Source organism: Poecilia formosa, unplaced genomic scaffold (assembly GCF_000485575.1).
Source record: "Poecilia formosa unplaced genomic scaffold, Poecilia_formosa-5.1.2 Scaffold187, whole genome shotgun sequence".
Taxonomy (NCBI): Eukaryota; Metazoa; Chordata; class Actinopteri; order Cyprinodontiformes; family Poeciliidae; genus Poecilia; species Poecilia formosa.
In genome coordinates, this window is record NW_006800126.1 from 1,028,187 (window position 1) to 1,049,855 (window position 21,669).

At 41.0% G+C, this 21,669-nt stretch overlaps 1 protein-coding gene across 1 annotated transcript; it reads left to right on the forward strand.

Annotated features, from left to right (window-relative positions):
- The first annotated feature begins 3,196 nt into the window (after positions 1 to 3,196).
- Positions 3,197 to 17,711, forward strand: LOC103147695 (coiled-coil domain-containing protein 85C-B-like). Its single transcript, XM_016678687.1, has 6 exons — positions 3,197 to 3,310; positions 5,154 to 5,195; positions 10,898 to 11,002; positions 14,264 to 14,356; positions 14,733 to 14,831; positions 17,168 to 17,711. The coding sequence occupies exons 2-6, from the start codon at positions 5,187 to 5,189 to the stop codon at positions 17,255 to 17,257; spliced, it is 396 nt and encodes a 131-aa protein (XP_016534173.1). The 5' UTR covers positions 3,197 to 3,310; positions 5,154 to 5,186; the 3' UTR covers positions 17,258 to 17,711.
- The last annotated feature ends 3,958 nt before the right edge of the window (positions 17,712 to 21,669 follow it).

Genomic DNA, 21,669 nt, shown 5'->3' on the forward strand with positions numbered 1-21,669 from the left:
TAATATTTTCTGTAAATGCCATATGATAATGAAAATAATGTATTTTTACTCAGTGTTATCATGCCATGACATTCCCAAGCCTAAGTTAAGGCTACAGGGTAAAGAAACATCTCTGATGCTGCTAATTTTCAAAAAACACTTTCACACATGTCAAAACTCTGTAGTTGTTCCTGTGAAACAAAAGTACATTCACTTTTCTTTTGTTTGATTCTATAACTTAAATTAAATAGGGTGACGTTTAACCACTCTATTTAGTGTGTTTATCTCCGCCCCCCTCCCTTCCCTCCGTCTTTCGGAGTCCTCCCCCGTTGTTGTGTGAGCGTGCTGGTGATAACTGAAGACCGAGGAGCCTCCGTCCTAATCGGCTTGAGATCTGGCTGCAGGTCAGGCCAGCAGATGACTGCAGATTAGAGGGTCACAAGGCAGTTAGAGAGGATTACCAGCTCTGGGCAGTCTAACCTCCTGCTGTAGGTGTCCAGCCGATGGCTGCCAAGCTGCACTGGCTCTCCGTAAAAAACCAAAGGTTTTCTGCTTTGACTCGCAGGACTAAAATGCAATGGCTTAGAATGGCCTAGTCAAAGTGTGGACCAAATGTATTTGAGAACCAAAAGCAAGACTTTGAAGATGGACGATCTCAATCCAGTCTGAGTGAGCTCGTGTTACTTCACAAAGAAGAATTGTCAAAAATTGCAATCGCTACATAAGCAACCTCAAAAGACTTTTAACCGCAGTAAAATGTTTCTGTACATAAGTCTTTACCCAACAAATTAAAACTTAACTGGCACACTTTTCACATTTGTACTGGTAAAACAATTTGGTTTCATTTTCCTTCCACTTGACAGTCGATAAGATAAAATACCAACAAAAATCTTTGAAGGCTTCAGGATGTGTGGGGTGTGAATATTTTAGCAAGATGCAGGAGACGAGACTATTTTTCTTCTATTTTTCTAATTCATTATGTCGTAAGATTTTGAGACAACCATCTCATATTTCTTTCATATCGGGGGTGCATCGATTGCAGTTTTCTGGCTGATTGTTGATTACTGATTTTTAGAAACCCTCACCGACCAACCAATTTAGGCCAATCCAATAGTGATTGATTTTTAGACCTTTGCCAAGGTAGATAAGATCAGCTTCACACGTAAGTATCCAATCACCAATCTCCCAACATTAATGAAATTGGCGCCCATAAGTCGATAAATTGGTGCACGTCTACTTCCGAAAGGAAAATAAAAACGTACCAATTCTGACTCATGCTTGGTATATAATGTCTATCTCACCTCACTGATGGATAACATTTGTCGTCACTTTGTTGCATGAGTGTACCCTCTCTGTCCCACTGCAGTCCTTTGTGTGTGTGTGTGTATGTAAGTGTGTGTGTGTTGCAGAAGTGTGCGCCTCCTCGTAACTCAGCTTTTATCTCAATAAATTAAACAAGCCTTTTAGACAGCGGGCTCTGAGCCGCCTGCCGAGTCAAACTGCACCTCTCCCTCACACGGCTCGTATCCTCCAGCTTGAACTCGGTAAACCTGATCCAGGTTAGCACAGAGTGCTGCTACGTAAGGACGACCCCGGTTGTGCGATAATTCTGTCTTTTTGATATTTAACAAGCAGTACAAAAGACATGCAGGCGACTCAAAGGCTCTGGTTCAGCAGAAAAAATAAAAAAAAGAGTAAATGTTTGTTCATGTCAAGCTGCATTAAGTTTATTTGGCTCATAGACTGCGCAACAAATGGCTAACAGCTGCAAAAAGACATTAAATCTTTTCCAACTCGAATGGTTTTGTTTTGTTGTTTTTTTTTAAGGGCTGAAAGACAGAATGAGATCGAAAACAGGATAAATGTTTAATGAGAGGTTTTATGTAGTTTTGTTTGAGAAAACTTGACCTTTCTTTTTCATTCTTGTTCGTTTTTGCTTAAGACTCAACAGCTGATCAAATAGCAGATCAATGAGTAAAAAGTAGGGGATGCACCAATATGAAAATCCGGTAGTGTAGCTATTATAAGCAATGTTTACAGATATTAATTCCTCACCCTTTTAACACCATGAAAACATAACTGCACCAATGATTATGCTTCTCTGCTTCAGTTAAACACCGTGCACAGCATTACTCAAATGCCACAGGCCAGTCCCCTTCCCTCCCCTTCTCCTCCAAAAACACGTAACTAATGGCAACCAAATAGAAACAAACATGGGTTACAAATATTGACTGATCAGGGGTTCCTGAAACCCTTGAAACTTGCACGACTATAACACTAGGAATGTAAGGAAGTGGTCGCAGGAAGCTGAAATAGGCCTTTAGGGTACTGATTGGATTGCTCTTTGCCAGCCACATAGAGAGGAGATCAGTGCCAATCTTACTTTCCTTTGTAAGGAAAGTACAAAGGAAAGTACTTTTTACTCATTGATCTGCTATTTACTTATGAAAACACTTATTGAAGTGTTTTTGAACTGAATAGCACTTTACATAGTTTGTTGACATGGGTCAATAACCTAAACAACAGATTTAAAACAATAAATATCTTTGCCGATGAGCTCATTTGTCTATTTATTCAACAATGATTATTTTGTCATTGCATGATTAATTGTGATTCATTGCAGACCCTGCAGTTAACTCGATTTAAAATGTGTAATCAAGCAATAATACATTATAATTGACTCCTCAGAAAAGCTCTTTGTGTAGAATTAGTGTGGCATTAGGTCTTTTTCTAGATTCTTATGTATTTTAAATCCAAATTAAAGATGCAACATCATTTGTTGCTTCTGTACCATAGAATGTAATTTGATCACTTTATAAAATAAGAGCTGGAACAAATGGCTCATAATATCCAGTCACCTTAGTTTTGAGTCAGTTTTGATACTGCATTGGTTCTAACGACATTCGAAAACAGAAAAAGTTAAGTATCCCTTTTTAAGCCGGCTGAGTGGTGGTATATAATAACGGGTAGACTGGGGGAAAAGTCAAAGTCCGTTTAATTCAAGTTGATCTATTTTGAAACTAAAAGGTCAGCTCTCTGTTTTCTTGATGTTGTTTTTTTCAATCTTAGACTGAACCATTTGGAGAGCACTCTTGCAGAAAGACTTTTCTTGTTGTCGTTTTCTTCTTCTTCTTTTTTTAAGTCTTACTTGCGCATCAACCTTTTTCTGCCCCACTGGCCCGCCTGTCTGCCTCTCGTTTCCGCTCCAGGTCTTTGAAATGCTAATCGCTTCTCCTCCGTCTCGTTTTCAGATTCCTCCTCCAACTACATCAGGCAGCTGGAGACAAAGGTCCGGATACTTGAGGACGACAACAACAAGCTCCTCTCTCAGGTGAGACGCAGACACGCAACATCTCCCCTACGAGCCCTGTCAGGATTTCACCAAAACTCAGCCCAAAACGTGCGATCGGTGGCTGCGATGACATAACGCGCTCGCCCGATGCCTCTGCGAATACGTCCCCTCACAACGGGCCGAGGCTTCTTAGCTGCAGAATATGTGTACCCATGTTTAATTCATAGGGAGCCTGTAATCTGCAGTTGCGAGCAGCGATCTTAGCCCCAGCTGTTATAGAAGCTGGGGAAGTGGAAGAAAGATGAGAGGAAGAGGTAAAAAAAAAAGAAGAGGGGAAAGCTTTAAGTGACAGTGACTGAGTAAAACTTTATCCACCCCATCTTTCTCCTCCAACGTTGACCTCGTGGTGACTTCCCCCCAAAAAATTCAGAGGATTAAATGTGTGGAGCATGAAAGAGTGAGGAGATGGAAGAGGTGGAGGGGGGGGCACAGCAGTGTGGGTTCACCAGGAGGTCACATGTCAGTCTCCAGAGGAGTGTGTTTATCCACACTGCTCTAAAAGCCCAGGCACTAATTAGCCCTTCAGGACGGGGGATGAAAGTTTGCAACATTCAAAGGACAAATCATTAATTATTGGGATAGATGTCATTAAAAGATAGAGACGAGCATTATCATTTCATCAGAAGGTTTTATGATGTGCGTCAGCTCGTTTGAATGCCAGCCAGACTGCAGACAGTCAAGCTGAGGTTGAATTTTCCATCCTGAAAACCCTTTCACTCCTTTTTTTTTTGTTAATTTATTTTTTTACACCAACTCCTCTTTCAGTAGTGACGTCCCAACAGATTCCTGTAAGGCTGGAGTCACCGTTGCCAAACGAGACCCACAATTAGTTCCTAAATGTTACAATTAGGTGATCCACGTGAGGCAAGAAGAAGGAATAATGGGAGGCTCCTCTTTTTTTTTCTTTTTTTTTTAGCTGGCATTTGGCGAGTAACTCACTCAGAGCCGTGGACCTTTTCCACATAAAAACCAAAACCAACAGAGAAAGGTAAATAGTTGCCAAGTGAGACACAATTGGAAGCTTTAAAAAGAGAAACATTTCCTGCAGTCGTAGCCGCATTGCTAGGATAATTCGACTAGCTTTGCAAAGCTACAAAGTGACATTTCTTGTCTCTTCTTCCTTGCAAAACATCTCAAACTCAATGGGACTGGAGGGAGGGAATCTGTTTTGAAGCCTGGCAACAGATTTTCTATTAGCTTTAGGTTTTGACTTTGGTTAGGCCATTTTTAACACAGATATGTTTTATGCTAAAAGCTATTTGGCTATATTTTTAGTACTATTGTCTGATGAAGGATGAACCTCCAGCCCAATCTTTAGTGTCTGTAGCTTCCAATAGATAATTCCTGTCTTAGTTGGAGGGGGAAAAAAACGGCCCCACAACATAATGTTGCCACCACCATGCATGATATATAAAATTGAAATTGCTATGTCACCTTTAAAAATCACTGACTTCAGCTGAAAACTGCAAGACCTCACAGAAAGTTGTTGGGATATTGTTATAAATGAAGCAAAGCAACCATAATCAGTAACTCCACCACAATTTTCAACAATTTTATGGCAGTTGTTTGTTTGCCTAATTCCGCGGAGCCCTGGTATTGACTAATGTTATTTCTTTCTATATCAGTTAGTGAGTCAAAAATCTTCCGAATCATTTTTCACAATTGCCCTCTGGTGTTGGTTCGTCTTGTAAAACCCTCATGAAACACGGTAAAGTCTGTAGTTGGAGCATGACAAAATGTGGAAAGGTACAAGGTCTTTTCATTACACAACCAGAAACTAATGACGCAATAAATCTTTTCACGTTGTGTTTTCTCTCTCTAGGCCCATAACCGCTATAGCTTATCACAGATACAGATGAAAAAGGTAACCTTCAGAAATCTTCCTGAATGTTGGCTCTGCCGCTCACCAGCTCTTGGGGCTTCTCTCCTTTAACTCCTGCAAGTGTTTTGGTGATGGGACTTTTCGCAGCTTTTAGCTTGAAACTTTCTACTTCCTAACGGACGGACACAAAGCAACAGATGTCAGTATTTTATTTATTCTTACCCTAATCAGCCACGGCTTCACTAATGTTTTTTTTTTTGGGAGGGCGGAGGGGTTTGTCCTCTTATTTATGAAGAGACGTGTATAAAGTTTCTTCCATCACCTAGATAAGGTTTGCAGAGGTCATCTACGCCTGATCTTGTCAAACACATACAGAACAACAAAACCCCATCCTTGACAAAGATGCAGTGTTTGTGTGATTCACCAATTACTCACAGCACTTCGTCTGTCATCACACAGTCGACCTGTGCAACAGCGTGTAAAACCGGTTTCATTTAATAAGGTGGTGGAGGAAATCCACTTGACTCATTTTGTAAATGCAAATTTGCAACTTTTTTTCTCGGCTGAAGTGGAGGGACGTAGAACGGAGCAAGCCCCGTCGAAGAGCCTCCCTGAAATCTGTAAAAACAAAGCAGGACGTTGGCCAAAGAAAATGTTATTTTCCTGTTCTGTGTGTCTCACTGCTTACATTTCTTGGAATTAAGAAAAGCAACCACACCTTAGCAGATTACTGTAAGGAGTTGGCGTCGCATGTAGTTTTTCTGAAGCGCTGCCCGTGATTTTTAGCTTTCTTCTTTTTGCGTAGGGTTGCCTCTGGATCTCTTTCTTGGCGCCGTCATTCTTTGACTCCCTTTAGCCGTGCAAAGTTGTTTCCCTGCAGTGGAAATGTAAACCTCTGTCTGCTAGAGCACCGTGTCACGTCCAAAAAGGGCAGAACAAATTTGAGGACACAGATGCAAGAATGAGGGTTCAAAAATAAGACAAAACTAAATTAAAAATAACTTTTCAGCAAGATGTATAATATAGATGGAAAAAGTGCTAGTTTCACTGGCAGACATTTTTCTTATAAGTGAAATTAATTACTTTTTCCATCAATATTAAGAAATTATTGACTTAAAACAAGCTCATATATCTTGCATGAAAATTACTTTTAAGTCAATTTTCTCTTATGTCAAGTGTCAAATATTTGTACTAGAAACTGAACCAAGATTGCTTGATTAAGATTTTGTTGTTTTTGCAGTGTAGCAGAAGAAAAAAAAATCAACATCAATTTCTGTCGCCCAGGAACAGTATGCACAATTTGGAGGTGTGTGCGCTAATTCCACAGCTACTTGAATCACTTCACTGTTTCTAATTCACTCTACAAGACTTCTTCTTCTGTAGCCTGCAGAGACATGTGGTCTTAGTCCACTTGTGATTCGTAATTCTTGCACATCTTCTTGCTTTTAAGGATAATCTCTTTTTAAACACTTATTCCACGGTAAAAGTCGAGTTTCATGGCATTATGAGCAGGGACGCATTTAAAAATGTAACATGGAAATCAGTGGTAGATCCTTTCTAAACCTTGAATAAACCACTTCCTGTATGAATGCACCATGTGCATTCATACAGGAAGTGTATGAATGCACTAGCAGGTATAATCTAGAAGGTTGCGAACATCAACTTCCCTTGTCAAACGTATCGACCTGAGATTACTGTTCTCTAACAAACAGAAGTGTTGCTTCTGTGTCCAGTCCTCTCTGTGCATGTTGCGCTTATGACTCACACCGGTGGCCCTGCTGTACATATGTGGCTTTTAATGGGTAGAAAAACCTTCGTCTGTCCCTGGATCTGCTCTGCTCTGTACTGTTGTCCCCAGGCGAACGAACCCTGCATCGTGCTTTGGTGCGTAAACCACACTGGCTTGTTCTTGCTTGTCGAGACGTCTGGTGGGCTGAATTATTGAACATACGGGGCCAACACAGGTGGATCTGTGTGTGCATTATGCATGGTTGACAACTGGTGTGTGTGTGTGAGTGTAACTGAATAACAGAAAAATGTCAGTTCGAAGATAAGAAACTCGTGCGATTTAAAAGTGGGAGACTTCTTTGAAAGAGAGGTGAACCTCTGGATCTTTTGCATGTCATCTTGATGAGCAGCTGGAAATGCTGTGTTGGATTTGTTGACTCAGTGGACCTATTGCCTAACTTCCTGAACAATGGAACAGGCCCATTAAAACTTGAGTGCAGCTAAAACGGAAAACAAAAGCCTCTTATTTCAAGAATGTTGACCATCCAGACCAGAGTTACAGAGAGATGTCAGAGGGACTGTAGAGGAAGGAACCAAAAGAGAGCAGGTGTAAGAAAATGGAAAACGTAGATGCATCCAAAAATTGCTTTTTGGCTTTTCTCACAGAGAACTGGAGCACGGACACTCAGACTCACTCTTCATCCTCACCATTTTTGATTGCTGGAAAAAACACTAACTAAATATTTCAGCTTCGGCAGATTCAGATGGTAGCCCTAACATCTGCAAGGGTCTTTACACCATTTGTGATATGTGGAACCTTTCTTTGTCAAAAAATATACGATTTCTTATATTTCTCAAATTATGACTAAAGTCTGAGGTCCTCTCATTCTAGGGAACTCTGTATTGTGAGCAGATATGTCATCACACTCCACTCCAGAGGACGGCAGGATCGAACGTTAGATGTCAATGATTGTCAACTTATTTACTAACAGAATTACTATGTGCTTAATCTGTTAATTAAGCTATAAAGCTGAAAGAAAAAAGTCTAAGATTTCAAAAAAGACTCAGACAGCACCTATCATTTTGACTGTTATTCTGTTTTGACAATAAAGTACCACTTTTTTTCATTTTTTTCAATTCAGGTTTAGTTCCCATATCTGCAAAACTAACCTCAGCTGATTGCTGATTTTCTTAAAGATACAAGCACGATTGTTCCTGTAAGTAGCGCGTCCCCGTGCTTTTTGGTTTTGCCACACTTAGCACCTGCTTCATTTAAGTCGAGCTTCTAATTAGCTGTAGACGGCTGAAAAACAATCAAACCTTTCTCGTCGCTGTCCTTTCCGCATCACTCCTGCCCTTCGTCACTCAAAGGGGGGAATTGATGGCCGACGTTCTCCGCTTCAGCCTGTCACCTCCAAGAGCACGGTGATGGATGGATGGAGTGAAGAAAGACCCTGAGTTTTATTTATCATCTGCTGTCAAATATCTTTATTGGCCTAAATAGTCAAGGTCAGAGTGTGCTTGGAAGTAAAGCCAGGTCCATCTGCTGGGTTTGTTTTAAAAGATTCCCATGGAACACACCGCTTTCCTTTCTTACCAATTAGATTTAGGTGAAGTGATTTTATGTAACACGTGTTTATCACTTTTCTTCATCTGACATTTCGAGGCTCTTGACGGAGCCCAGAGTAAAACGTTGTGGGCTTGAATACAAAAAGCTACAAAGGGTAGATCAAGCAGTGCCAAGGGAAAGATTAGGAAAGGTTAGAGAAATGCCACGGAGCAGAGAAGAGGTACGGAATGCCGATTACAGGTTTACGCACGGAAAACTTAAGTGAGTGCGCACCTGAGTGTTTTGCTTGAACAGTGATAAAAAACAAGACAAAAAACAACCTTTGTAGCCCCCAAGCCTCTCGTGTGATTTATGAAAAAAAAAACAAAAAAAAAAACACGCCTCACACACGGGAGGGGGGAGAAACAGCCGTGCATGACATTAAAAATGCCACAGAGCCGTGATCCTGCCAACAGCGCCAAGCTGGAACGGGTCGCCTCTGGGCTGCTAATGAGGACAAAATCTTAAGAGCACTCCTCTTTTGTACATTGTGACCGTACATGAGGGCACAAAGTGATCCTGCCCACATTTCAGTGTGGTGAAGTGTCATTAGCTCAGGGAGCAGCTGATGAGTAGAGCACAGGTGGTGTCGTTGGAAGGGAGACCACAAGGTACACAAATGGTTTTGGTCTTTTACAGCTAGTTTTTGAGGACTAAGGTTGCATTATGTTTGTATGCGTTAGATCTAGGATTCTTATTTTATGAATACAGCACACCTGTTTATTTAATTTGTTTGGATAATGTATGACATTTAAAAGTCTTAAAGAAGGTGCTGGAAATTTTCTCCTCTCCAGTTTGCACATTCATATTAAAAGTAATTTTCTTGCCAACTTTTTCAGGCCTGGCAGTGGACAATTTTGTACCAGCCATTCATCAAATCAGGAGGTTTTGTAATCACTTAAGCTGCCAGTTATCCAAAATAATTTGTTGTTTGATCATAATCTCATAATCAAGTGAAGGTCTATGCTCCACTTACTAAGTGTGCAATATAAAATCTTTGAAAAATAACATGCAATCAATGTTTGATTTAAATGGATTTTAATAATTACTTCTAGAATTCATCAAAATGCTTAGGGAGATTTTATTTTGATGCACTGTGGCACTGAATTGGCAACTTGTTGGGATAAAATCGGGGTACCAACTGGTGAAGGAGCAAAGATGTTTGATTCAGTCCTCACTTTTCTTTTTTTCTTTTTTTTTTTTTTTTTAGCATCGGATTCGTTTTCGTAGTCCTCTTGATTTTTTGAGTTGTTTTCCGGGCATTCTGGCATTTCTTTTGCCTTTTTACTGTTTTTTCCACTCATTTAGTCCAGGCTGCGACCGTTTTAAGAGAATTAATTTTCTTATAGTTGTTGTTGAGTCACTTAACTCTCGTCAGTGAGTCATTCAGACAGAAAGAAAAAAGCTTTTGAAACTCGAGATAAGCACTACGTAACCAGCATTGTGTCAAAAGATGTAGTTTGCTCCAGTTTATTTAATGGATTATATTTGGGTAGGTTCTGTGTCGGATCTTTGCAGGAATTTTCTCTTTGTTTCTTTGATATTTGCTGTAGATGTTTTTTTTGTTTTTGTTTTTTTTTTCACCAACTTATTGGTGGTATCTCTTGAGACTAAATTTTGTTTAAAAGTGTACCACACACTTCAAATACCTCATTTATGACAGTTCAAGGCAGCCAAGTTGGGAAGAAAGCATTTGAAAGCTGGTCGTTAGCGACGCATAATCAGGTTTTCTCTGGCCGCCACCAGCTTCTGTTTTTCTCCATTTTCTGAGGTCTGGACTGCAGATATTGATTTTGACAGATTCCAATTTGACATTCTAAAGATTAATAAATGTGCAGCAGGTTCTTGGATGGAGGAAGTAGTTTGAATCCAACGGGAACATGCAAAAAGTACCAGATTTCCTGTTCGTATATCAGATGCCGGAAGTTTAGAACCATTTTTTAAATTTCACCCCAAAAAAAATTCTGTTGATGCGTTCACATAGCAAAACTAACACGAGTTCGCATTTCTGATGCATTCAATGATGAGAGGAAAAAAATATTACACACTTCCGTGTTTGACCAGTCAATAATCAATAAGGGCTGATCAAGGACAAACTGTCCATTCTGATCTCTTGCCACTTGATCTGCCCTTCTCTACAGTTAATTATATCTCAAAGCGTTACAAAAATCAGAGATCAAAATTTGGCGTTATTCTCTTTGGTGCATCCCTGCGAATAATTAAATGTTATTTCCACTTTCCTCTACCCTCCCAAGTTGGTTATTTTGGTCCATTAGGAAGCATTACAGTTTGGTTTCATGCTAATTTCCATTTCTCGGCATTGACGTCTTTTATCTCTCCTGTCGTTTTGTGGTTGGTGTGTGTGTATGTGTGTGTGTGTGTCCGTTTCGTGCCTGCGTGTGCGCAGCAGTGCAACCCGGGTGACCTCCGAGCCCTGAGGAAGGGAATGACTCTGTACCACTCCGAGTCCCAGCTGTCCTCACTGCCCCAGCGCCAGGAGGCCATGCACATGGTCAGTACCGGGAGACACACACTGAGAGAGACCGACACACACTTACCTGCTCAGACAGACGCTGTAACAACAGGCTGTCACTGCCGCGCCGCCTTTTCTGTTCAAGTGCGCTTTAACTCCAGGGTTTCACTTCATACGAAAATAAACTCAGACACGCCTAATTGTTGGGAGGAGGACACTGGTGCCTGAAAATGTGAAATCAAATCAGGTTAGCTTTAATTCACTTTCCTAGAAACTCTTCAATTACGCCCCCGCAGGCAACCTTGCTCTATGTTACTCATGAACTCGATCAGTGGGATGACAGGGCATGGGTCACAGTTTGGTGGAGACAAACTGGAAAAGAGACAAAGAGGCAATAAAAGGAACTTACCGGGAGTCTGAACCCCGTTCTCTTGATCCCATCTCCCGGCCCTTGAGCTTTTCTTTGCCTCCCCCGGAGCCTGTTTGTTCTGAATCCCACTATGAAAGCACTAATCCTCTTCAATCCATCTCTACCTTTGACCCTGAGAGTGTCTGGGGAGGAAAGGCTTGGTAATTGTTTTTCTTAGTCCACTCGAAGGAAAGCCACTGCCCAGAGGACTGGGTCTTTATGCGAGGCAAGGCAATTTTATTAGTATGGCATAATTTGTACACAATTCAAAGTGCTCTACAGGAGCATAAAGGAACGGGGTTCAGAAAATTAAATTAAAAATAAGAAATTCAGTAAAATGCCAATTAATAGGTGTGTCTCGTAGACTAAGATTTTAACCTATCCACTTGTGGATGTTTTACAAATTGACACAGTGAGTGTAAGTGGCGACAGAGAAAGATAATGTTGTACATTGCAAAGAAAATTTGCAGTTTTTAAAAAAATACCTTCTCTTTTCATGTTTTTGTCGAGAGATGGTGACAAAACTGGGTTATGTCCAGATTTTCAACTCCATTATTTTACAAAATGGGAACAAAATGATGAGTTTGGGTCCATCTTTAGCATCTTATATTGGCGATTTGCATGTTAGCTTGGTTAGCATTACATAAAAAAACCTTGACTATACCGGTGGAGACTGTATCTCTATAGACAGAGACTGATACCTCAAAAACATAAATCAAGCTACATCGTTGTTTTCCGTCCAGCCTTCCTGTTATCTGCTACGAGTCTTGCTCTCTCTCAGTCTTTTACAGCGTCTGTTAACCACAGTCAAGTCTTAACATTTGGGAGAAAATATAAGTTCCATTTCAGTAGCTTCTTACATTTCCATGCTTCCTCTGAATAAATTTTTAAATGTGTTGATACTCTGAGCTGGTAGTCCCTGGTAATGGTGCATTCACTGACTTTAAATAATCTGACTTTTGAGTTTCCAGTCCTCTGCTAGCCTTTACAATCAAACTGAAAACCAGTCAGTAGCCTATTTCTCAACACGTCTCTTATAAAACCTGTTGCAATTTACATTTACAAAGCCTAACATCGAAAACAGTGCAAACTTCTGAATGTTTCTTTCAACATAAGCCGGCATCACTACAGAAAAAAAAACAAAGGAGATATAATTAGATCCCATATTTAGCTGAAGTTTATCCATCCATGGAGTTTAATGAACAGACCCGGGACAGACGGGATATTGTGAATCCCATTCACTCTTTCAGCTCCTTCTTTTTACTGTATTTAGGCTTTTGTCTCATTCACACAGTTTCAGGTCAGTGAGCGTGAGTGAGAGAGGGCGGGAGGTTGTCAGGCTAAAAATGATTGGAGAGATGAGAAGGGGTGGGGTGGGGGAGAAACGGCCTGTATTCATGACTAACCCAAACACTTTTTCAGTCTGATCTGATTATGTGTTTTCTCGAACTCCACGCCTCCGATCTAACACTGTTTGGTTCGTTCCTCCCCTTTTTGCAAGGCCTGTTGACGCAGTGAAGCCGTCCCCAAATGACCGTTCATATGAGCAGTAAGCACCGTCCATCTTCTTCAGGACAGAATAAAGTGAATAAAGTAAAATGTTTTAACCGACTTACGTGTTTGGGAGATCGACAAACCTCTACAAAACTTGCAGAGGAGGTAGCTTAGCTGTTTGAAATATCTAAAACATTCAGGACTTCTGGTTGAGAGCATTTAGAATATTTATTTTGTATTTATCAAAAAAAAAAAAAATTGTCTGTTTTTGTAGAACGTTGAGAACCACCCTTCCTGTTATCTGCCAAAACTCTTGCTCTCTCTGAATGGAACTAGTCAGATCCAGTCATTCACTCTCCAACAGCTTCCACACCAGAGCGTTATTATCATCTCAACAGGGTAGCGTGTGTACACGGTACATTCAGTGGTCAACGCAGGATCGGATTTTTGAAATTCTAGCCATCCTGTTAGCCTTTCAGGGCAGGAGAACTGAAAATCGTCGCATTGTGGTCGCCATCTGATTCCTCCACGACTTTTAATGAATAACTAACATTAGATCAGATAAATTAAGGCATAAAATGTGATCTTTTCTTATACGTTCTTATGAATCTAAAAATTTGCCTTAATAAAAAAGATAACGACCTTTATCTGTGCAAAGAAAACAAATCGACCCCATTCTCCTCTGTTTTTTTTTCCTAGTCTGAAACTACCAAAACAACAGATACAAATCAGTATCCACCTTGTCCGATGTGGAATTCACAGCTATTATTCATGATCAGAACGTTTAGGCATGTTAATGAGTTCGCAGAGGGAGCTGACAAACGCATCACCATCCAGAGCCGGTGGAGCTGCGTCTGATGCTCAGGCCCCGATGCCAGGTCACACTGAATGCCGCCATTGTGCGTCCCTGAGTGCTCCGTGTCCCCTAAACAGAGAGCCACTGTCTGGAGCTACCCGGGGGGGTGAGATGAGTAAAACAAACACCCTGGTCTTCTCCTTCCCGGCTCACCGCTCACATCACAGCAGGTTAAATCACGCCGCTGCAGGTTGCAGACCTGGGAACTGAATTGGAAAAAAAAAAAAAGCCGACAAGGGAGAGAGGTGATTTGAGTTGCGATGAAAAGGATGACATTTTCGGTGCCACAGTAAATGTGTCCCTTTTTTTTTTCTTTTTTTGCCTCTTACTGACCCAGGTGGAAAGAGAAGGTGGTGAACCTTGTTTGTTTTGATTGATGCTTCTGTACGAGGGAGTGTGTGGTTTAATCTCCGAGAACGTCCGCCACGTGTTTAGGATGTAGACCCGCCGCTTAACCTTTAGCAGCCGCTCTAGCCGTCGCCGTGTTTTGTTTACCATGACAGTTTGACGACATGGATGTACGGTTGTTGCCTTCCTGCAGGGCACAAACCGTCTGCCAACCAGCGAATCGTCTCCTGCCACCGGCTACCTGTCCTCCATCCAGAAGCCCGAGGCGGTGGTGCACGCCATGAAGGTCGGTTACGTTTAACGCTGCAAACACACAAAGTTTCACCAGTTTGGTCTGCTCTAGTGCAAGTAACTTTTTTTTTAAAGTACCAGCTTCATTGGCAGATTATTTCACTTATAAATTGAATAATCTACCAGTGGAATTCTTTTTACTTAAAAAAAAAAAAAGCTGAAAAGCTTCTCATAAGTTAGTTTTGTCTTGTTTCAAATGTACGAAGATATTTGCACTTAAAACTAGAACCTAAAAAATATCTAAGATTTTGAATTGATGGGAATGTGGTTATGGCGATGCCTCCTTGTTCAAGTCACAATCTCACAAACCTTTGCTTTTAGTAAAGTTGTGAGCCTCAGTGACACCAGACCTTCTTCTGTCTCTCCGTTAGGTTCTAGAGGTCCACGAGAATTTGGACAAGCAGGCTCCCGAGGACTACGAGGACGATCTGAGTGAGAAAGAGAAGGCCATCGTGCGAGAGATGTGCAACGTAAGTTCAGCTACCTCACGGTGTAAAGTGTTGCTTTGTATCCGTCTGCAAATAACGACCTTTAAATCTCCTTTGTAGATTGAAACTGCAGGGTTTTTCCCGAAGAATTTAGTAATGATTTGTCACTTTATCGCTGACCATCTTAACCGCACCAGCCATGCTTAGTCTGCTTTATTTAAACTCTAGTCGGTTTTCCTGGAAAATTCGGTGCAAATACATAATCAAACTCTGATCAAAAAAGTGAACCCTCAACCCCTGGTCTCGGTTCGATTAACAAAAGCTCCAAAAGCAGGGCATTCTGGATAAATAGAACCAAAACAAACGTGCATGTCTAGAGCTGGAGAATTTTTTTTTTTTTTTTTTCTTTGTGGTGTTTTACCAAAAACAAAAGTGAAATCCTACAACTGCTAAAATCAGACACCACACCATTTTTGTTTACGCTTCATGACAACGGAAGTTGCGCTCACGTTTTCTTCAGACATTAGGTATTATTACTTCAGTAGTTCTTGCTGCAGCGCCTCCACAGGCGAGGAGGTGAACAGCTTTTCTAATTACTTTGGAGCAGTGGTTCTTAACCTTTTTTGAGGTACCGAACCCCCAAGTTTCATATGCGCATTCACTGAACCCTTCTTATTCCCCCCCCCGACACACAAAAGACTTTGCGGTATTCTGATTTAGTAATGTAATTATATTAGCTGTGTTATCACCCCCACGCCACTAGAGGCAGTACCAACCTCGAAAAGATGCGAGTATGGAGCAGATTTAGAAGTACACCGAAAGCTACAGAATTTGGTAAAAACGGTGAGTTTTGCTGAAGTAATTAAAGACACAAGTTCAAATCCATGCTGAGAGTGGAACTCCTTCAATCAGTGCTCCTCCGCAGCTCTGATTGGCTCAGCAATGTAACGTGATCCCCTGCAGCAGCTCTGATTGGCTCAGCAATGTAACGTGATCCCCTGCAGCAGCTCTGATTGGCTCAGCAATGTAACGCGATTCTCTGCAGCAAGTGATGGCAAAGCGGGGAGAGTCATCACGACTTTACACAAGTGTGTCTTTACCTCCGCGGCAGAGGCTCCGCCGAACCCCTGAGACCGACTCATCGAACCCCTGGCGTTCAATCGAACCCAGGTTAAGAACCACTGCTTTGGAGCGTTTGACACAATGCGGCGAAAGCGAGTTTCACCGGCTGAAAATGTAACAGATGTTCCAGTAGATCCGAGTCCACCGGACCATCAGTTGTGAAAACACCACTTTGAATGGTGAACCTTCCTCTATGTCCTGGATAGAAATCTCTGGAAGTCTCTGACCTGTTTGGATTTATTTATTTATTTTATTTATTTATTTATTTTTTTCAAATGTTTCCATCCTCTGATTCAAAATAATATATTTTTTTCTTTTTTAAATGAGATATGTGCAATGCAACAGATCCTGTGTGTGTTTTACATGGATTCTCACAATTTCCACATTGGAAACAAAACCCCCCCAACTCCACTTTAAGTGCAGAAAACATGGCCGATCGTTTGAACTAAATGCCAATTTAGCTCCATCATCTCACAGTTTTGACTTGCACGGGCCCAGAATACATCATCATCATCATCATCATCATAATACACAGCACAGCTACAGTCCTAACATCCCGAGCGGCCTTGTTTCATCCTCTCTGTCCCCTTTCTTTTGTCTTCTGTGAAACAAAGCCATCAGTGGAGGCTCATAGTTGAGCTGTCAAATCAATTCCACTGTATCAGCATTGAAAAGAGCGCTCTCCTCCAACCACTCATTCTCTCCTATCTAGTCTTCCTCTCCTCATCTCTCTCTCTCTCTCTCTCTCTCTCTCTCTCTCTCTCTCTCTGTGTTGGAACTGTAAAGACCTTTTGCTGAATAAAAGGTGCAACGATGAGAGAGAGAGCCTGGCTATCTGGGCCCTGCAGAGGTATGCAGCAGGCCAGGAATCTGGCGGAAGGGTGAGGGGGAGGACAGTACAATAGTGCTTCTGTAATAACATTACCGGGGGGAGGCCACCACTGCCCCCACCTCATTTGCAAAGCTGGAAGAGAGGAAGAAAAGTAGTTCAGCTGCTTCGCATGTACAGGTGCACTAATAAAAAGTTAATTTTATTTCAGTAGTTCTGTTCAGAAAAGAGGAACTTGACTTGAATTATTGAAATAATAAAAAAGAACTTTCAGATGATAACCCTAAACTCCCGAGATGCACACCTGCGGGGAGGTGTGTGAAGGGTTTTTGCGTTTTTGAAGAGCGAGTTTTATTTGCATTATTTTCTTGACCCGGCCGCTCCCCTTCGCCTCTCAGCGTCTCGTCTCTGCTCTCCGTTTGTGCAGGTGGTGTGGCGAAAACTGGGCGACGCCGCCGGATCAAAGATGTCCATCAGGCAGCATCTCTCTGGGAACCAGTTCAAGGGGCCGCTGTAGCACCGACGACCCGACTCGCCTGCATTCACCCGGGGGCGGGGGAACGCCACCGCATTAAACCTGCCGACACCACCCATCACTCCGCGCTCCACCACTGCCGACGGAGAATCAGCTGCCCCCTCCTGCCCCTTGCAGAAAACTTCCCTCTTTAGGACCAGTTGAGACGGCGACAGGATGGACTACGTAGTCTTGATATTTACATGTACAGTGGAATTATTACACAACGTTTCTAACCAGTCGATGTTGAAGGTGACTACCGGCAGCTAGTTTGGCCACTTTCCGTCAGTCTCAAACACTCACACCGCTCTGTTGGCCTCTTTCGAGAGCACGGCGGCGCTCTCGTGAGCCGGCAGTGCAACATGGTTTCAAGCACAGACGCGACAAAGCCGCAGGAGCCGAGACCTCCCCGGCGTGCTACGGGGGCTCAAAAGTGCCACAATGCGCCAAATAATTTGTCAAATAAATACTCTGAATTAGCCGTGGGCAAAGTGGACTTAAAGTTTTAGCGTGATATTTTGCGGTATAAATTTATTGCGATAAATGATAAATGATTTGATAAATGCCCACTTCCACTTTGCATAAGACTTCCAATACAGTAGATACATTTTAAAACAAACCTCAATATTTACATAAATGATTCAGTGATTTATTAAATTAAAATTAGTTATATAAATTGAACCCGTTTTGGTATGTATTTATTTCACATTTCCTGTGCTGCCGTCCATTATGAAATAATTTAAACTTTGTCAGGTTGAACAATAAAATTAATTCAAAATGTGCTGCAACACATGATTATTGAAAAGAGAAAAGGTTAATAAATTCAATTTTACCAGATGGTTTTCATATTGTTTTATTTTTAATTGTTATTCTTTACATCAACATTTATGCAACTATAAATAGAATTATTTATTTATTGTATTTCCACTTCAATATTTATTTAACAACTTATTTTTTTACGAATTTTGGCACTTTTGTTCCCGCATGCAGCAGGGCTGAGAGGGCGACAGTGTGGCTGAATTTTTGGATAACTTTTAATAGTAACCCCTCTATAAATAAATGTAAAAAGAAAAGAAAAGAAAAAAAAAAACTAACTCCTGTCACACCGACCTTTCCACACCCTAGTGGTCAACGAGTATAATTAGGATTAGCATTCTGAGACATTAACTTAAGTGAGACGCACTGTGATCTAGCGCCTTTTGCTCGTGAGAGTCTATGAATATAATTACGTCTAGGGGTCGCTGATAACTTGTGTATAATGTGTATAAAACCATAGCACTACTTTGTGTTGATTTTACGTTTTCTCTGTTTTGTACACTAGCGTGGCCACGTGATCAAACATTTTTCTGTTTCCAAAGCACACTCACAGTCTGACCTTCAACAGGGTTTGCTTTTGGTATTAACCATTTATTATTATTATTATTATTATTATTATTATTATTATTATTTTTTATTTTTCCAGATCAACCTTTATAATACCTTCTCAACTGAACCTCTGAAAATGTACCGAGGCCATTTGGATTCTTCAGATGATTTTATGACTTTGTGGGAGAAAAAAAAAAAGCTAAAAACTTTGGATGCTGTGTGCTTGTCAGACAATCATTTTCTCAGGTTGGGAGGGCGAGAGTTTTACCTTCACCCATCTCTGAGTCTGTGTGGATGTGCCTGTGCGCGTGTGTGAATGAAGACTGGATGGTTTTCTTGCGGCTGTAGTATCTGGTTGCAACACGACGCATTTTCTGAATCCATGCAAGAGCTTACCGACTGCAATAAGATTTTTGAAGGTCTAACCGTAGTTGCACTACGATTTTCATTTTTAGGATTTTCATTTGAAGGAAATTGCTAAATTAGATTCTTTCTGTTATGGATTCAGCAGGTGCACGATTTCTTTCTACTTTTACCTTTTCAATCTTAGAATATGAGAAGTATGTCTTCCCGTCGATGTCTTTACACCACGAAACTTTGTAAAAACGAGTATTTCTTGATGTCAATATGAGCAATTCATCAGCGTATTTATTGCCAGGTTTAACATAGAGGTTGAAGGGAGCAAACAGGTTCATGAATTGATTATTTCTGATCAATCTGTAAGTTATATCGGACAGATGTGATATACGGACGGAACGGGCTCTCCCATTTTTGGTGATATTTGTTCAGATACCGTCACCGACCTTTTTATCCCTTAAACGGTAAAAGAAAAGCAATCAAAGTATTCATTTTAAAGTGTCCTTTTTTTCTAGGAACTGCTTTAAAGCCATGGTACAATTTTCAATACTTAAAACAAAAAAGAAAAAGAAAAAAAAAAGGTGGCGTTTAGTTTGAAATTTGCCACATTTTCCTTGATTATGTTTCGATTTGGTACCCAACTACCTTTTTATTATTATTATTATTATTATTATTATTATTATTATTGTTTTAAACTTTTCTCTTTAATGCTCCTTTTTACACCTGTATGCTAAGACCCACAATCCAAATCTCTAGGATTTCAGGTCCAAACGTCAATCTTGTAGCAACTAGCATGACTGTAACTGTTTCTCAATAAATTTCACTGATTTAAAAAATAAAAAAAACAGCAATTTTCAGGTGAAGTGTACATGAATTAGGCCACTTTTAGAAAACTCTGGGAAATAAAATAAACAAGTTGATTCATGATGCTGTCGAGTGTTGTCTTTATTTGAAGAGAACGTTTTTTTCCCCAACATAGGATGACAAAGAGCGCCCTCTGCTGGTAAGGATTTATCCTGCAGTTCATACACTTATTAGCAAGTTTCTGCTTAGCATAAATGTTGCATTAGACAATTACATCACAACACAGCTTTGCACTTTAGCTGTCTTGGCTTAGGGAAGTTTAAGCAAGGCATCCTAATGTGGAAGACTCACCAAAATTAGACAATAAAGATTACATAAAGTAATTATTCTTGATTTCAGCTGCCGTGTTTGGATAGCAGGGTCAAAATTTATTGTAATCAACATTAAAATATTTAAATAAACGCAACAAAAATCTAGTTCCAAATGTCCCAGTGATATAAATGTCGCATTTTTGATTTTCCATAATACCAAGCACATTATTACGAACACATGCCGCGATGTTACGAAAGAAACCTGTCTGATATGGTATTTGTTGCCGTCAATAAGCAAATAAAACACTCGTTGACTAATGTTTAAGAATTGTTTACTTATTCAATTAGTATCTGGTTTTGGTCCTTTATGTTTTTATTTGCTTAAATGACTAACAAAAGCAATCAGAATCATATATAAATGTGTAAATAAGAATGCCATTTTTTTCACTTATCTTTTATATCTGCGCAATGACGCCCTCTGCTGTGCCATAGAGGCATTGTTCCCATGTTTATTGTTGGAACAAATGTTATCCTTTCACCACCAGAGGGCAACAAAGTCTGTCTGTTCTGTCACAGTGGCATGCTCGGTCCAGGCCCGGTTCTAGACATTTGGATCAATTGAGGCGCCCTAGCCTCAAATGTTTTGTTGTGCCCACCCCGCAGTGTTTATCTGAGCTTCTCTTTAGCTGGCAGGGAATGTAATAATTAAATGTGGCTAAAATGAGGAAACAAAGTACAATAAAAAAGGGAGGGTAACATAGAACATCTTTTAATCTAAACGCCACTGATTCCAGATCATAACCAGCTGATGTCTTACAGTACAGGCTCACCCATATTTGCCTCCGATTAATCATGGAAGACATTAGGACTTCATCCAGAGGTGTATCCACAGGAGGGCCAGTCTGGGCCATGGGGCACCCCTAAAGTTGTGGCCCCTCTTCCTCCTGGCGTGTGTTCTCTGTGTGGGGCGGGGGCTCCGGGCGTGGCCTCCTGTCGTCCTGCTGGGCCTCCATCTGCTGTGGAGGTGCTTAGGTCCTCCGATTGATGGCAAGACAATGAGTTTATGACACGTGTGGCGGTGAGTGACAGAGGGTCCCATCCCAGCCGGGCCTCCATGACGACGACGACGACTAACCTCCCATTTGTAGTCGGCTCTGTGCCAGGGCTAATGGGAGGAATGATCCTCCTGCAGTCGAATGGGACTTGTAGTTTACAGCTGGCTGGTAATTTAGGACAAGGAGTTAATCTCTCTGGCTTCTGTCCTGAGAGTCTTTGTGAAGGAACCACAGTGTTCTGTTCAGACTTCCTGCTGAAAACTGGATGATAAAAACTGGGGTTTCACATCTGAGCAGCTGCTACAATGCTGCTGTACTTTACAACATTTTAAAGGTTTATTGCAGTTTATTTTTTACATGTTTGGCCTTTTGTTTCTGTCAGTTTCAGATGATCTTACAGTGGCTGTCCTATTTCTAACTGCACTGACTGAACCAATCGAAGTTGAGCTGTTTTTAACGTTTGACCAAGCTTGTTTAGTGATTGGTGTATTAGCTGTACTGGTGCAGAGTTATTGAATGAGCA

Excerpts from the sequence above, each read along its gene's own strand:
- LOC103147695 (XM_016678687.1), top strand. Across the intron at positions 14,357-14,732 it reads CGGTGGTGCACGCCATGAAG|GTTCTAGAGGTCCACGAGAA; the intron begins GTCGGTTACGTT and ends TCTCTCCGTTAG. Across the intron at positions 14,832-17,167 it reads TCGTGCGAGAGATGTGCAAC|GTGGTGTGGCGAAAACTGGG; the intron begins GTAAGTTCAGCT and ends CCGTTTGTGCAG.